The sequence below is a fragment of the Sciurus vulgaris genome (assembly GCF_902686455.1).
Source record: "Sciurus vulgaris genome assembly, chromosome: 6".
Lineage (NCBI taxonomy): Eukaryota > Metazoa > Chordata > Mammalia > Rodentia > Sciuridae > Sciurus > Sciurus vulgaris.
In genome coordinates this window covers 39,198,305-39,213,566 of record NC_136466.1, presented here as the reverse complement: position 1 = coordinate 39,213,566, position 15,262 = coordinate 39,198,305, and the positions used below count along the sequence as shown (strand labels likewise).

The window sequence follows — 15,262 nt, the reverse complement described above, 5'->3', positions numbered from 1 at the left end:
GTCTTTTCTGAAGACCTAGTAGTCCACTTCTAGCTGGAGCTTGCACACCACATGGAGTCATCGGTAAACCAGACTTCTAGATTTTTCTTTCTCTGTCTACTCTCCTTAAATAACATCTATGAGACCATGAACATAGATTAAGGGAAGAGTGGCAAGAATGGAATGTAAGCAACTTGCTCAGACAACCTACTTGTGCTTGAGGACTTGCCTGGACCTAGTCCATATATATCACTTCCTTTTGATGATGGAGTGCTGCTGGCCACCCTTGCTGTTATGGCTGGGTAGATCAGAACACTAAGCTTAGGTCACATGGTCACCTGGAATGCTATGGTTAGGCATCCAATTTCACTAGATTCCTGGAGCAAGCAAAATGCTGTTTCTCAAAAGGAGAATGATTGTTTGCTAAAGGAGGGTATTACTTTGCTCCAAAAGCTGATGCTTGAGTATAAAGGCCAAAGTTAGAACTATTTACTAACATGTTCTCTCCTAGTTTGCTCTCCCCACTAAAGTTGGCAGCTTTCAAGTGACCCAGTAACTGTTCAAAATAATGTAACTAAAATGTTATCTCCCAAGTATAAAGAAGTCCATGAAGTATTATTGTACTTCCTTCTTAGAGGTAGGGAATGTGATGTACAGTAGTTGTCTTTCACTTTGTAGAGAATATCTCAACACATCTGCTATGGTTTGAATGTGTCCCCCAGAGATCATGTGTTGGAAGCTGTGCCCTTGTGGTTAAGAGGTGGTGAGACATTCAAGAGGTGGGGGCCTAATGGAGGTTTGCAAAACTGGCTTCTTCCAATTCTCTGGCTTCCTATTAAGGGAGATGTAGAAGGGTGGCTTAGGCAGCAAGGACAGGATGGAGAGTGAAGAGGTCAGGGGCAGGGCCAGAACAAAGGAGCATGGAGAGGTCTTCTGATGAGGTTAACTTCCTGTTTGACAAAAGTGTTCATGAACACAGGCAGGGGACCCAATCAGACGGACTCTCCCACGCGCCTAAGCGAGGGATCCAATAGCAAAACTAAAAAGAGACGTATGGATGGAGGGGGCACCAATAGATAATAGGAAAGCATGGATAGGGGAGGAGATAAGGAAAAGAGGAAATTCAGAGACCATTAAAAAAACTCCCCCACCAGATTCCCAGCTCTGAGAGTCCTTCTTTTTGGAGAAGTCTGTTTCTGTCAGTTTTCCAATAAACCTGCTGATTGCTTGCTATCCCTGTGTCCCGTTTTTCAATTCTTTGCTGAACAGAGGCAACCCAGCATCCCTAGCCAGTAAAACTACCTTGCCATGTGATCTCTTCATATTGCATATACTCCTGCAATTGTGATGCCATTCACCATGAGGCCTTCACCAGAGCTGAGCTGTACAGGCACCATGCCTCTGAACTTTCAGAACTCTGACCTAAATAAGTCTCTTTTCTTTATAAGTTACCAACCTTGGTAATTCACTCTAATAACAGAAAATGAACAAATACAACACCCAAGACTTCCAATGGTTCACTGAGTAGACAGGTCTCTGTACATTTGTGGGATTTATTATCCATCCTCTGGCACACACATCATGCCTTACCAAGTCATATAGAAAAACTGTTATTTCCTATACTCAAGTTCCATCAGGGTGACATCACCAAAGGCATGGCAGATTAGCCAGATAGTCATTGGAATAGTGATTTGGTCAAAAATCCTGGAAAAACAAGTGTGTTCAGAGAGTGACAACAGCCCAGAAACATACAGTGAAGGTCTACTGCTACCTGTCAGATGAATGCAGATTATTGTTGATGTTTGTTACAGTAGGCCCTCGTTACCAGAGGTTTCACTACCCACAGTTTCAGTTGCCCAAAGTCAACTGTGGTCCAGAAATATTAAATGGAAAACAGCAGAAATAAAAGTTTAAATCATGAGTAGTTCTGAGTAACATGAAATCTTGCACCATCCTGCATTGTCTTGCCCAGGATGTGAATCATCCTTTTGTTCAGCATATTCATGCTTTATACGCTACCTGCTTGTTAGTCACTTAGTAGGCATTTGGGTTGAGATCCACTGCCATGATATTGCAGTGCTGGTGTTCAAGTAATTCTTATCTTATTTAATAATGGCCCTGAAGCTCAGGAGTAGTGGTACTGGCAACTGTATTACAGGATCTTACTATATTATTATTTGTCACTGTTACTGTACCTAATTTGTAAATCATAGGTAGGTAGGTATATGTATGTATAGGAAAAAGCATAGTGTATATAGTGTATATAGCTCAGTACTATCCACAGTTTCAGTTATCCTCTGGAGGTCTTGGACTTTACCCAAAGAATAAGGAATTACTACTGTATATGACTGTGCTGGGCATGGTGGTGCACACCTATAATCCCAGAAGCTCTGGAGGCTGAGGTGGGTGGATCCTGAGTTCAAAGCTTGCCTCAGCAACTTATTGAGGCCCTAAGCAGTCAGTGAGATCCTGTCTCTAAATAAAATACAAAATAGGGCTGGGGATGTGGCTCAGTGGTTGAGTGCCCCTGAGTTCAAACCCCAGTATGACCCACACACACCCTGCCCCTGAAAAAAAAAAAAAAAAAAAAACAGCTGGGGATGTGGCTCACTGGTTTAATACCCTGGATTCACTCCCAGTACAAAAAAAAAAGTCAATAACTGTGCCAGTCTGCTCCTAAAAGGACCGTATCTGGAAGTATACCTGCAATTCTGCAATTGAGGTCCTTACCAGAGTAAGTTTATCATAATGTCCTCCCTGCCAACACCTTCCCCCAGTGCTGGGGATTGAATTCAGGGCTCCCTGAATGCCAGGCAAGCACCCTTCTACTGAGCTACATTTCTGACATTCCATCCTGTCATTCTCTAAGCCTTTCTCTCTTCTGTTTGGCCAAACTTAGAAATAATGATGATATGATGGGAATCACTTTACATCTTTCAAGTATTTGATAGTGACACTAATTCCTATCATCAGATGAAGTACTAGTTTTTAATTTTTTTTTTTTACTTTTACAGACTGCATTTTTGATTCATTGTACACAAATGGGGTACAAACTTTTCATTTCTGTGGTTGTACATAATGCAGATTCACACATTCATGTAATCATACATATACATAAGGTAATACTGTCTGTCTCATTCTACTATCTTTCCTTCCCCCACCCGACCCATTTTCGTTTACACTATCCAAAGTTCTTTCATTTATCTCTCCCCCTCTGCACCCCCCCCGCCGCCCCCTCTCTTTTAAATACAATTTTGATTTATGTTCTCGGTAGTTAAGGTTCCAAGGCTTTCCATTTAGTTCTTCAGGAAGCCAATGACAAGATTCTGTCCCTGTTGGTATATCTATAACAATACTACACATAAAACCATAAGGTTTCAGAATGTCACTGACCCCGACGAGATAGCACTCAAAAAAAATTTTTTTTTAATTTACACATGTACACGTATTATATATTCCCCCAAAACTGGGAGGGAAAATCCCATTTAAACAATTAAATGTATAATTATTAAATGTTTTAATGCTCCTTTATGTGCCACTCAAAATCGTTTCCTGCACATACCACTTTTTTGGAAACACTGACCTAGCACATGCCCTAGTCATCTCATTTTTATCACGCTGGTAGTAATTGTGTATTTAAGTGTCCACCTTCCACATCACTCCGGGAGAAGGAGCTGGGTCCTAAGCACACAAGACTGGATTGGATATCCACTAAACCATCCGTTACAAATAAAGATATAGTCGATGCCTTGGTCTCTTTCAGCGCAAGCTGACCATGAGCTCATGATCTCTGGCTGGATGATGTTGAGGAATCTTTCCCGGGCTTGTTGTAGCCTCTAGATTTCTCCACTGCAAAATAGGAATGATCCGTTACCTGCCTTCAGGTGCTGCCGCGAGGAGTCAAGAGATTAGTGTGAAAGTATCGTAGCAGAAATTAATTCACTCATCCATGTAACAGGAAATTATTAAACTCCTAGGCCCTCGCAGCACAGCTGCCACAGCGTTACAAACGTTTCTCCCGCAAGTCGCATCCCTCAATACCTGTGCAGGGAGTGCTAGGAGTGGGGGTGTCTACCAGGCCGACTTTCCTTCCACAGAACACAGGGCGTGGACCTTAGTAAAAATGGCGCAGGAAGCTTCGGGGACTAGTGCGGCGGCGCAGATTCTGAGTGCCCTCTGACCTCCTGGCAGCGGGCGGAGGGGGAGCCGGGCGCCGCCATATTGGCTGTTGTCCTGTGAGGGGAGCGGCGGTGGCAGCGGCGGCGGCGCCAGTGGAACGAGGGAGCGGCACGAGCGGCAGCATGACTCGGAGGCGGAGCAGGCCGAGCGGCGGCGCGGGCCGGCGCGAGCGGGCGCGGGCCACGGGGCTGCCGAAGCCCCAGGCGCCCGAGCCCCCGCCGCCGCCGAGCTTGGAAGCGGGCGTGGGAGCAGGGCCCCCGGAGACGCCGGTGGAACCCGATCACGACGGTCCCAGAGAGGACGAGCCCAAGCTGGCGTCCGGCCTGCAGGTAGGAGCGAGCGAGGCGACTCTGGCTGGTTGGGTGCTTTCACCTACCCTGAGCGGGAGTGGGGCGGGGTTGGGCATGGACCATCCTGCCTGGCTGGGGCCAGAGCTTTCCCCCAAGTCGGGAGTTGAGACTTTCTCCCCCTGGGGTGGGGGTGGAGGCTGAACCCTATCTCCAAAGCCGAAACTTGGCCTGTCCCCCTGTGACCAGGCTGAAGCTGTCCCTTCTCTCCGCCGCCTCCGGGCTGGAGCAGAAGCTAAACGTTCTGGCTGTACACCCACACCGGGACTGGGCTCTGGTCCTGAGGCCACAGCTCAGTTTTCTGCCCTGGGCCCACCTGCTCCCCAACCCAACCACCCGTCATCTCAGGGCGCTGGAACCTGCAAGGCAGCCTCTTCTTCCCCTGCACTGCGTGCAGCGGCTGCCCCTCGGCAGCTGTGCCCCCAGCATCTGTCTCCAGGGACTCCCTCTTTTCCCTGCCCAGCAAGGCAGTTGGAGCAGCCAACCAGGCTGCCCAGAGGACCGTTTGGTGGGACTCCTGCCCTGAGGTGGAAACCCAGAAAAACTTGCCCTTCCCCCCGACCCCGTACTCATGTCCCACAAGGCGCCCCCACCTCACCCCTCAGATTCCTGATTTGGCGAATCCTGCCGCGTGTGAGCAGTAGGAGGATTCTCGAAAGCTTCCAGCTTGCCACCTGGCAGAAGGTCACTTTCTTTTGAGCAAAGGAGATAATAGGAGGTACCCTGCCAGTATTCACTGAGAGGCGGGGTGGCACGGACCACAGTTGCTCTGGGAGGGTTGTGGCACCTGGGGCTGGGTGGCTCGCCCTAAGCTTGCTCTGACAAAAGAGTTTTGAGTTGGTCTTTTGGCTGAGCCTGCCAAGGAAGGCAGGCCCCTGCAGGAGTCTTGGAGGGTCGGATGCAGCGCCGGATGAGGATGAGGCGTGGCAGAAGATGCGTTTGGCTCTGCAGACACTGCATCGGGCAGCAGGGGACTCTGGGAGGCTGGTGCAGCCAGAAGGCATGGTTCTTGACAGCCTTCTAGTAGAATCTCTGGAATTGTGCATGTGAGTGGGGATGCCATTTGGGGTACTATTCCCAGAAAGCCTTCCCTGATCTCCCCAGTTGCGTCAGGTGCCCCCTCTGTGCCTACAGTCCTCTGTGCTTCCCTCTGATAGCACTCCCCATTCTGTGATGAAATGTTGTGTTGATGTGTCTATTCCCTGCACTGGACTATGCACTCCACAGGGACCCCAATCATGTCATATATCTGATCCTCCAGGTCTAGCCAAGGCCTTGTGGACACAAAGTAGAACTAACTAGGTAAATGAGAGAAAAGACTCAAATCAGCCCAGAACCTGTGCTTATTGTAACCTAGTTTTGGTGCTATCTGCTTCTGTCTCAGATCACAGTGAGCTTTTTAATTAATGAAACTGTCTTTGCTTATTGAGTATCTGAAGCCCCACCTTCATCCCCGTCTCCTACCCTGAGTTTTCTCCAGTTCCAGAGGAAACTCTCCAGGTTGGACCTGGAGACTTGCTGGGTCTGGCTTCCAACCCTGAGTCTGCTTCCTCTTCTAATCTACTCTGGACCCCCTTCAGAAGTGCTGTTATCCAAAAAGGAGAGTGGAAAAGGAGCCAGAGTGGGGTCTTGTCATCTTCTCTCCTTCCCATTCAGATCATACAATACTTTAGGGTCCCTTACATGTAGAGGAGCAGAAAAGCTTGATGATGGCTTAACCATTCAATTTTATTGAGGACACATTTTCCCAAGGGCTATAAGCTTCATTAACTTCTCTGACATCTAGGTTCCTACCATGTTCTTATCTGTCAGTTCATTCATTTATTCTAACAGGCACTTGACACACCTTACTCCTGATCTTCCCACCTCCCCTGTATTTCTCCACAGCATTTAGCACAAATATGATGAGTTAACTACTGTGAAATTATATGTCTGCTTTTATATATAAACTCTAAGATTGTAAGAACCAAGTCAGTCACCATCATACCCTGTGCCCATTGATTAACAAATGTTAATGAAAAAACTGAATGGTGCGTGTGTATATGTGTATACACATATAATTACCCTGTTTTTCAGATGAAGAAATAGAAATCCCAAATATTTTCCCAGTACTGACTATGTAGCTCAGTGGCAGAATGCTTACCTATCATGTGCAGAGTGCTAGATTCAATCCTCAGTACCACCAAGAATAAAATAAAATTTGCCAAATGACTTCCACATAGGTATGAAGCCAAAAAAAAAAAAGCCACTCTTATATTTTGGGGAATTTTTAACAGCCGTAAAGGTGAAACACCACATTGACAAACTCTGCTCTGATTGTCTCCCACTTACTTGCTGGAAGTGGAATCTGGATCCAAGAACAGGCTTTTGTGCCCTGGTGAAAAGTTCCTAGGGACAGGGTAGGGGATCAGTCATTGTACTGCCCACAGGCATACCTTTGGTGAGGATCTCTGGCTTCCACTCCATCTTGAATGTAGAGCAATTAAGGAAGGTGAAACTTAATGTCATGTGGCAACCTCAACCCAAAGGTAGCAAATAAGACCACTCCCAGTTCACAAGCTTGTTCCAAGGTCTCAACTCACACTTTGTTTTATGTCCATTTTTATCTTAATGTGAACCAATATTTTTTAAAAATCAAAAGGTTCCCCACAAATCTGGATTCTTGCCTCTTAAAACTAAAGATATGGTAATCCCAGACCCACATCTCCACAAGATAGTTATCTGTCTTTGAGTAGCACCTGCTGCCTTTATGTAGCATGTGTTCTTTTATGCCTCTCTGGTTTTTTCTAGGCTTCTTCACTTGTTTGCATAACTGGTACACATTTAAATGTAAGACCTCAAGGTTAATTGAAATCCCAAAGTCCTTCCAATTTTTTCAGGCTTCTAAACCACATTGATCTGTTCCTTAAGAGCACAAATCCTTTTACTACACAAGAAGACTAAATCAGATAGTGCCTATTAGCAAAGGGAAAAAAACACACAAAACTTAAAAACAATTGAAGGAGACCACAGGGAATAGTGTTTACCAACTTGAGTTGAACTCCCAGCTCTGCCTTCTGCTTTGTGATTTTGAGCCTGTTTTTCCTCTCTTTGAGTCTCATCAGTGATTGCACAAGAGAATATGAAGCAGCATGCAGAGCACCTAGTACACAGAGGTTCGTCTGAGGTGGCAGGAACTGTGCCTACCGGCCAGACAAGGCCTAAATATCCTCACTTGCTAGAACTGCTAGCTGTCTTTGGTCTCTCTTGGACTACTCAGCTGTATTCCAGGTGTGTACTCAGCCCCCAAGAGACTTGCTAGAATGTAAACCAGCAATGGAAGAGGGGGGAGCTCATGCTATCCTTCCCCACTTTATGTACCTCTCCAACACTGATCTCTTTACAGTGTCCCCTGGGACTCTCCAGTTTAGTTTTAAGGGACTATAGAAACCCAGTTCCTTCTGCTCAGAGTAAACCTGTTTCCTCAGAAATTGGAGCACATGATCAGTTGGTCTTTATTAAAACCATCTCATGCTTAATTCATTAAGCAAGCTTCAGAATGACCTCTGTATCAGGTTCTTTATTTGGGGTACACAGAAGGATGAGATAGTCCCTACCCTTAGGGACCTCCCGCTTAGAATCCCTGCCCACCCAGCCTTCACCACTTCCATAGCTAGTAGGAGGAAGTGATAACTGAGGGGGCAGCCCTGCCACTTAATGGTTCTTTGTAAGCCAGTAGAAACTTGCTGGTAAAAATGCCATCAGTCTTTGAAGATAAAGACTTATCCACCCAGGGTTTTAAATTTTTAATTTCCCTAAAATGTACCAGAGTTATAAGTTTAATGTCTGTTATCAGATGGATAATTAAGATCCTAACACCTTTCCTTGTTGTACCTAGAATTTTTCAGAACAAGGAGAGTTTTAATTTATCTTTGGGGTATTGTGTATGGTCTTTACAGGTCCGTTAAACTAAATTATAATTTAAAAATTAGGTTTCTATGACTGTCTTTAACCCCCGCCCCCTCACTGTCCAGACTGGCAGTCACTCACTCATTTAAGTCAGCCTTGGTACACATGCTGGGATGCCCAGTCGTCCTCTCTTCTTGTGTTTATTCTGCACACACTAACTGACCCCTGTTCTGTACCAGGCCCTGAACTAGCTGTAAAGGAAGAAGGAATCGAGACATGGTTCCTGCCCACAAGGAGCTCATGGTCTACAGAATGTGTATATAGTAATTGCAGTAATGCTAGAAGAATGTATAGTATCAGCTTCCTCTGAGTAAAAGTTTAAATCATATCCTTGTAAACCACATCCTCATAACCGGCCTTTGAAAGTGTTTCAGTCAGCCTTTTGGTTTATTTTCTCATGTTTGAAATGACAGTAGGTTCAAGATCACAGGTTTAATGTTAGGGCTCTGTGAAGCACTTATAACAAGTGGTAGCTAAGATTATTGTAGATGCTTGATGCTGAGAATGCTCAAGACATGATAACCCAGAGGCTGGGTCAGAAAAGGCTTCTCAGAGACTAGTTTTCAAAGTTGAGCAGAAGTTCTCCAGGAACCAAAGTGTGAGAAAGAGGTCTAAAGAAGGAAAGCAACACATACAAAGAACCACAAGTGAGCACTGCCTGACTCATGGGAAAGCGTGGAATGATCAGGCTACAGAAGTTAGCAGGGCTCTTTTTTTTTAGCACATCAAGTGGTTTGGTCAATGAGGAATCAATGAAAGGTTTTAAGTAGGAAGTTGATCAGCATGTGCCTCAGTAAATACTCTCTGATAACATGTGAAGAAGTAATTTTCAGTGGGAAAGGTACTGTGATTGCTTGATTCTACAGCTTCCTCGCCCCAGCCTAACTAATCATTGAGTCCCCTGTGCTTTTTTGGACACTATCCCAAACCTTCAAAACCAGAGTCTCTAGGTCCAGAACCTAGGAATCCATTGTTGTTGGAGTGCCCCAGGTGATTCTGACTGTGACTGGGTCTAGGAACTGCTGAACTGAGGAGGCCTAGGGTTTTGTTCAAAGAATGAGGCTGCCCAGGGAGGAACTTTTTCATAAGAGGAATAGAAGCAGTTTTGGTTTTTTTTGAATAAGAGAAGCCTTCCCCCACTTCTCCAGTTATTGCTCTATTAATGATATTCAATTGCTAATCTTCCATTGCATATCAAAATGCTTACCCATGTCTATGATGTTCGAAGCTTCTGCTAAATGACTGGAATACAGTGTATTTTGGGACACAGGCTCTGCTCCTGGAAATCACAGTATTGTAGAGAAGGCAGGTTTCAACTACTAGGTTATTGTCACCAGCTTTTTTCTAGAAAGATAAAAAAGCATCTAGCATTCCCAAAATGAAGCCCAATTCATTCTGCCTGTGGACTTAGAAGGATGTGACACCTAAACTGAGGCAGGGGGAACAGAAGGTGTGACTGCATTACATATTTGGAAAATAGGAATGCCTGAAAGGATGTGCAGAAACAGAAAAGACTGAGCAGAGGCATACTTATGTCCCAGGAAGGGCCTGCATTTGCATCTTTTGGATCTGTGCCCATGCTGCCACCCTCATTTTTCAAACTCTAGGCAGCTCCCAGCTGAGTAGCTGCATACAGCATGGAGAGGAACATGTGGCTGTCTTAAACGCAATCTCCCCTTTGTACCCTACCCAATATTCTTGGTGCTTTTTGTGATTTTCCCCCTTCATTCTGAAATGCGTAGATACCTCTGCTTTGCAAAGTGATGTGGGGAAGCTAAAACAGAAAGAAGGGGCTAGAGGGACTGCAAACACTGAAGGTTCTTACTCGGAAATTAGAGCCATGTTATATAACATGGACTTGGGGGTTCAGAGTACTTAAAGGTCACTTGTTCTAGTCCTCTGTCCTGTGCTTCAAGTAATAAATTTGGTTTGGGCAAGTCTCACTTAGTAAGTTTCCCTGTCATTTCTTCCAGGGCAGAAGAGGAAAGAAACTAACGGGTATTGAGCACCTACTGTGTGCCAGGCCCAGGCCAGGTACTTTACATAATTTATTTCCTTCTGTCCTCACAACTCTGTGAAGTATGGTGTTATTCCCATTTCATAAATTGAGGAACCCAAGGCTCCAAGACATTTCCAAGAACATACTGAAAATGACAGAACTAGGATTTGAACTCACAACTGTGTCTCTGAAGTTCATGCTCTTTGCCCCATGAGAAACTTGGGCTGGGTTTAGAATAGGAAAGTGGCAGTTGGCCCAAGGATCCAGGTAAATCAGCAGCTTATTTCTTTCTTGTGGCTACTTAAACTCAGGAAGCAAATTCAACAGATAAGTTAGTCTTATGTAGGTAGAAGGTCACTAGGGTCAGATAGCCTCATTGTCCTGTCCTCAACTCAGCTTTACAACCAGATCATTTTTTCCACCATCTGTCCTTATAATAATGAAAGGCTGTTCTACCTCCTGAAAGGCCCACAACCTGAGTGGGAGTTTGGGTAAAATTTCCAGGCCACTGAAGTGGGATTGGATTGGCTCCCTGAGAATTAACTGCATCTGTGATTGCCAGCATTGAATTGGTCTGAGATTCTTATCTTTGATTGCCCTCTCACTGGAGAATCATAGTGGTGTAGCCATGCCTTCAGCATAGCATGCTGAGAAAGGGGCTTCTTTGTGTCAAGCAGCTGAGACATGAACCAGAAAGGCTTTAAGCTTTCATTTATTCAATGGATAGCTGTTAGGTCCAAGCCAACCCTAAGTTCCTGGACCTATGTAAATGACCACGATCCGCTCCCTGCTCCCAAAGAGCTCAAATTCTACTAGGAGTTTGGTGACAGAGAATAGATTTATAGCATAATGGAATAGGTGCTACACTGAAAGAATTAGTTCTCCTTAGCCTGTTCCAGCAAAAGTTCATTGACCTTTGACTAGGATCTTAAGGAATGCTAAGGAAGTTGTCAAGGAATAAAAGTCTCTTACCCCCTAGCACAGTGGTTAACATGAGGTGGCAGCTCTGAGGAACCTTTGTTGAATGAGGTAATGAATGGAAGAGTGAGCAACAGTAACTGGCCTGATGAGTTTTTCTAGACTAGGGAATAAACATTTTCTCTGTTTCTCAAAGGGAGTTTTAGCTACTCTTGTTGTCCTCTGCCTGCCTTGGTGACAAGGAGACTCTTGGAGTTTGGTTCCTTGAGAAGAGAGTGCTCTCATGGACTGTTTAAAAATAGAATTTATAGCCTGTTGCAGGGTAGCTGGTTAGATACAGCATGTGTCTTGGGAAAAGCCTGTGCAAACATACTAACTCTAGGGACTAAAGGATACCCATGGGAGGAATGAGACCAGGTTCAATGCTGGAAATTTGATCCAGCTTCAGAGCAGTCCTTGGCGCTGCCTGGTCTGGTAACCTGGATTATTCCCTGACACTTCCCAAATTGTGGACAGAAGGACCAGGGTGAAAAATTGAGTCATGCCCCCAAGAGCTATCCAGATATGCCATGAACTGCATGATTATTAATAATCACTATTGCTTGACATACACCCACTATGTGACAAACTCTCCTAAGAGGCTTTGCATCAGCAACTCTCAAAGTAGTGGTCTCAGGATCCCTTTACATTCCTAAAAATTATTAAGAGCCTTGAAGAGCTTTTGTTTATGTTGGTTATATTCATTGTTATTTACCAAGTTAATTATTAAAGCTAAGAAAGTTTAAGAATATTTAGTCAACAATTCATTTAAGATTAATGTGAGCCAAGCACACTGGCATATGCCTGTAATCCTAGCAATTTGTGAGACAGGAAGATGACAAGTTCAAGGCCAATCTGGGCAATTTAGTGAGACCCGGTCTCAAAATAAAAATATAAAATGAGCCGGGGTTGTGACTCAGTGGTAGAGTGCTCCTAAATTCAACCCCTAACACCCAACCAACACACATACAAAAAATTCTCGTTTTCATTTTTGCAAACTTCTTTAATAGAATAAAACTAGTTCCTCATAATATGCTTTTGTATCAACTGTTGCAATACATTGTTTTCATTAAAGTATGTGAAAAAAATCTAACCTCACACACATATATGGTTAGGAAGTGTGGGTTGTCTTAGAGACCTTTCCAGATGAGTGTAGACATTCTTCTTTGCATTATGAAATATGACACCATTATCTGAAATCTTTGTACTTGTTTTCGTTAAAATCCATTGTCTCTCTGACACTTGGAATGAATATTTTACCAACAGATAATTCTGTAATTCCATGCTTTGGTCATTTGAAAGTAGATTCACTGAGTTTTGCAGATCTTCCAAATGTTTTTGTTTCATTTTATAATACCAAAGATAACATTTGTTAATGTCATCACTGATTTCCTCAGAAAAGTCTTGGGAAGCTGTCAACCTCCTGGTGATGGATACAAGTTTTCCCAAATTCTAAGTTTTGCTTAAAAGCTTGAATTTTATCATTGACCACAAATACTTCCAGTTGTTTTACTTTAAATGATGAGCTCATTTTGTTCATTTGTTCATTTTTTAAGAAAATGTCTACCAGTATCCATATCTGCGTAACAAATCAGTCATTCCTTTAAGTAAAAATGGTGTTCCATGAAAAAATAGTTTTCCCTTTGATGTTCTGTTTATCCAGGAAGAACTAGATTGTCCTAACTTAATGCTTCTCAGGCCAAGGCAGAAAAGTCTGGACCTGGTCAGGTAAGGAAGCAGAGATAATGGTTTTAATGACTGCAGGTGCCAGCCCCCTAAACCTTGGAATGGCCTGAATCCAGAATTCACCTGGCTCCTTCACTGCTTGAGGGATGTACATGCTACAGCTTGGATTCTTGTGAATTATTTTATTCTGCAGAGATTCTGGTTTTGTTTAGAGTGAAGCAGAATTACCTTGAAACCTTTTTATACAGATCCCAAATCACTAGAACCTCTAGAACTTATCAGTTCCAGGCTGGGAACACAGCTCAATGGTGGAGTACTTGCCTAGCATACGCTAGGCCCTGGGTTCTATCCCTGGCACTACACACACCAAAAAAAAAAAAGAGAAGAAGAAAGGTTTAGTCATCAGCCTTTTTGATGAAGAAAAATGGTGGCTTCATTCAATGAACATTTTTTTATAACTATTTTTTATGCAGTCCTAAGGACTGAAACTAGTGCCTCACATGCGCTAGGCAAGTACTCTACCACTGAGCCACATCCCCAGCCCTCGATGAACATTTATTGACCAGGTTCAGGTTCTTTGTGTGTGAAATACTGTGCCAGATGATAAAAATACATCTTGAGAACAGTGAATTAAAAGCCTGAGTTGAAATGACTATTCAAGGCATAAGGGGTCATGACTGCCAGAATTTGGAAATTGGAGGAGATTGCAGTCAAAGGAAACCCTGAACTCTGAGAGATTTTCTTTCCAAAGTAAAAATGTGAAGGAACACAGCTACTCAGGAGGCTGAAGCAAACAATTGCAAGTTCAAGGCCAGGCTGGGCAACTTGCAAGATCCTGTCTCAAAAATAAAGTAAAAAGGGCATAGCACAGTGGTAGAGCACTCATGTGTGAGACCCTGAGTTCAACCCCCAGGACTCCCTTACCCCTCCACAAATTTTTTTTTTTTTTTTTTAAAGCAACAGTCATATTACTGACTGATTGTAACATCTCCCGGGTTTGGAATTCTCACTAACCCTGGCAAATATCCCTGACAGATGAAACTGTCAGAAAAGTTACAGCTTCACAGTGCATTCATTGTACCCAGAGGCAGCCACTCAGGACCTAGGTTTAAGGGGTGACCCCTCTGAGCTGCCTGGACTTTAGTCTGCCAAACTTGGGGATAGTGAACAAGTTAGTCTCTAGAATAGATTTAATAAAAACAAAACATCCAAGGGGCCTAGATAATGAAATGAGTGCTTACTAACTTGGATCCCTTGAGCTAGGTGCTTTTTATATTTCTAATGTCACTTAGTCCTTTGGGCAACTTTATGCAGTATAGGTGGTATCCCTGCTTCACTTAGAGCTTAATTAACTTTCCAGGCCCTATGTTTCTTCCTTTACCTGTGAAGACAGCCTACCTATAAAGTGACTTCTATTGATGGCTGATTCAGTTATTTTGACCAGTTTGTCTCAAGAGATTTGCATCTTTTCTATTAACTGGGGGCATTTCAGTATAATCCCTGAAGACTATAATATTCTACTTTTTCACTCTTGAAATTGGAACCATTTGGATAGAGGTCTAGGGTTGAAGAGATGTAGGCCTTTCTCTGTCATCTCACCAAGCTGCCTGGCAGCTCTATTGCCATGGGGACACCTCACAAATCTGGTTGAACTAGTATGTGCCAGCTAAGCCTATGTTCTGAGCCAGGCCCTGTATTGCACTAAGAATCCAGACAGGAATCAGACCTGATGTCTGTGCTTCATAGAAGGGACAGAAGATGCAGGTAAATAAATTAAACAGAAAGCACTAGTGTTGTAACCAAGGCTTAGTGTGCTAGGGGAGTGTGGGGGAGGAGAAATGAATTGCAAATGGGACTCTCCAGGAATGCCTAGAGGAGGCTGGATTTAAGTTGTGCCTTTCAGGGTTGCCCAGCTATTCACTGGGAAACACTGGAAGAAAAAGACTTGAGCAAAGGATCCATTTTAGTAAAGTTATGAGGTAGGAAAGTACAGAGTATCTGGGAAATTTAAGGATTGACTTCTTAAGGACAAAGTCAGAGATTAAGATGTTTTCTATTCTGACAAGTCATTTTACAGTCATCCATCATACTCTTTATTAAAAAAAAAAAATCCTTTTTTGCTTCCCATTTTTCCCCATCATGTTAATAGTTAGTGCCTTATGTTGAG

At 43.8% G+C, this 15,262-nt stretch overlaps 1 protein-coding gene and 1 long non-coding RNA gene across 2 annotated transcripts in view; both read left to right on the top strand.

Moving 5' to 3' along the window:
• Positions 1 to 3,286: 3,286 nt before the first annotated feature.
• FAM193B (family with sequence similarity 193 member B) overlaps positions 3,287 to 15,262 on the top strand; it is a 31,945-nt gene continuing 19,969 nt past the window's right edge. Inside the window, exon 1 of the mRNA XM_079145336.1 lies at positions 3,287 to 4,487. Within this exon, the coding sequence (XP_079001462.1) occupies positions 4,281 to 4,487 (207 nt within the window). The 5' untranslated portion in view covers positions 3,287 to 4,280. The remainder of the gene's footprint in view (positions 4,488 to 15,262) is intronic.
• On the top strand, positions 5,558 to 13,139 carry LOC306664457. The gene is made up of 3 exons (XR_013764717.1): positions 5,558 to 7,775; positions 10,427 to 10,487; positions 13,073 to 13,139. It is a non-coding gene; the product is annotated as an uncharacterized lncRNA (long non-coding RNA).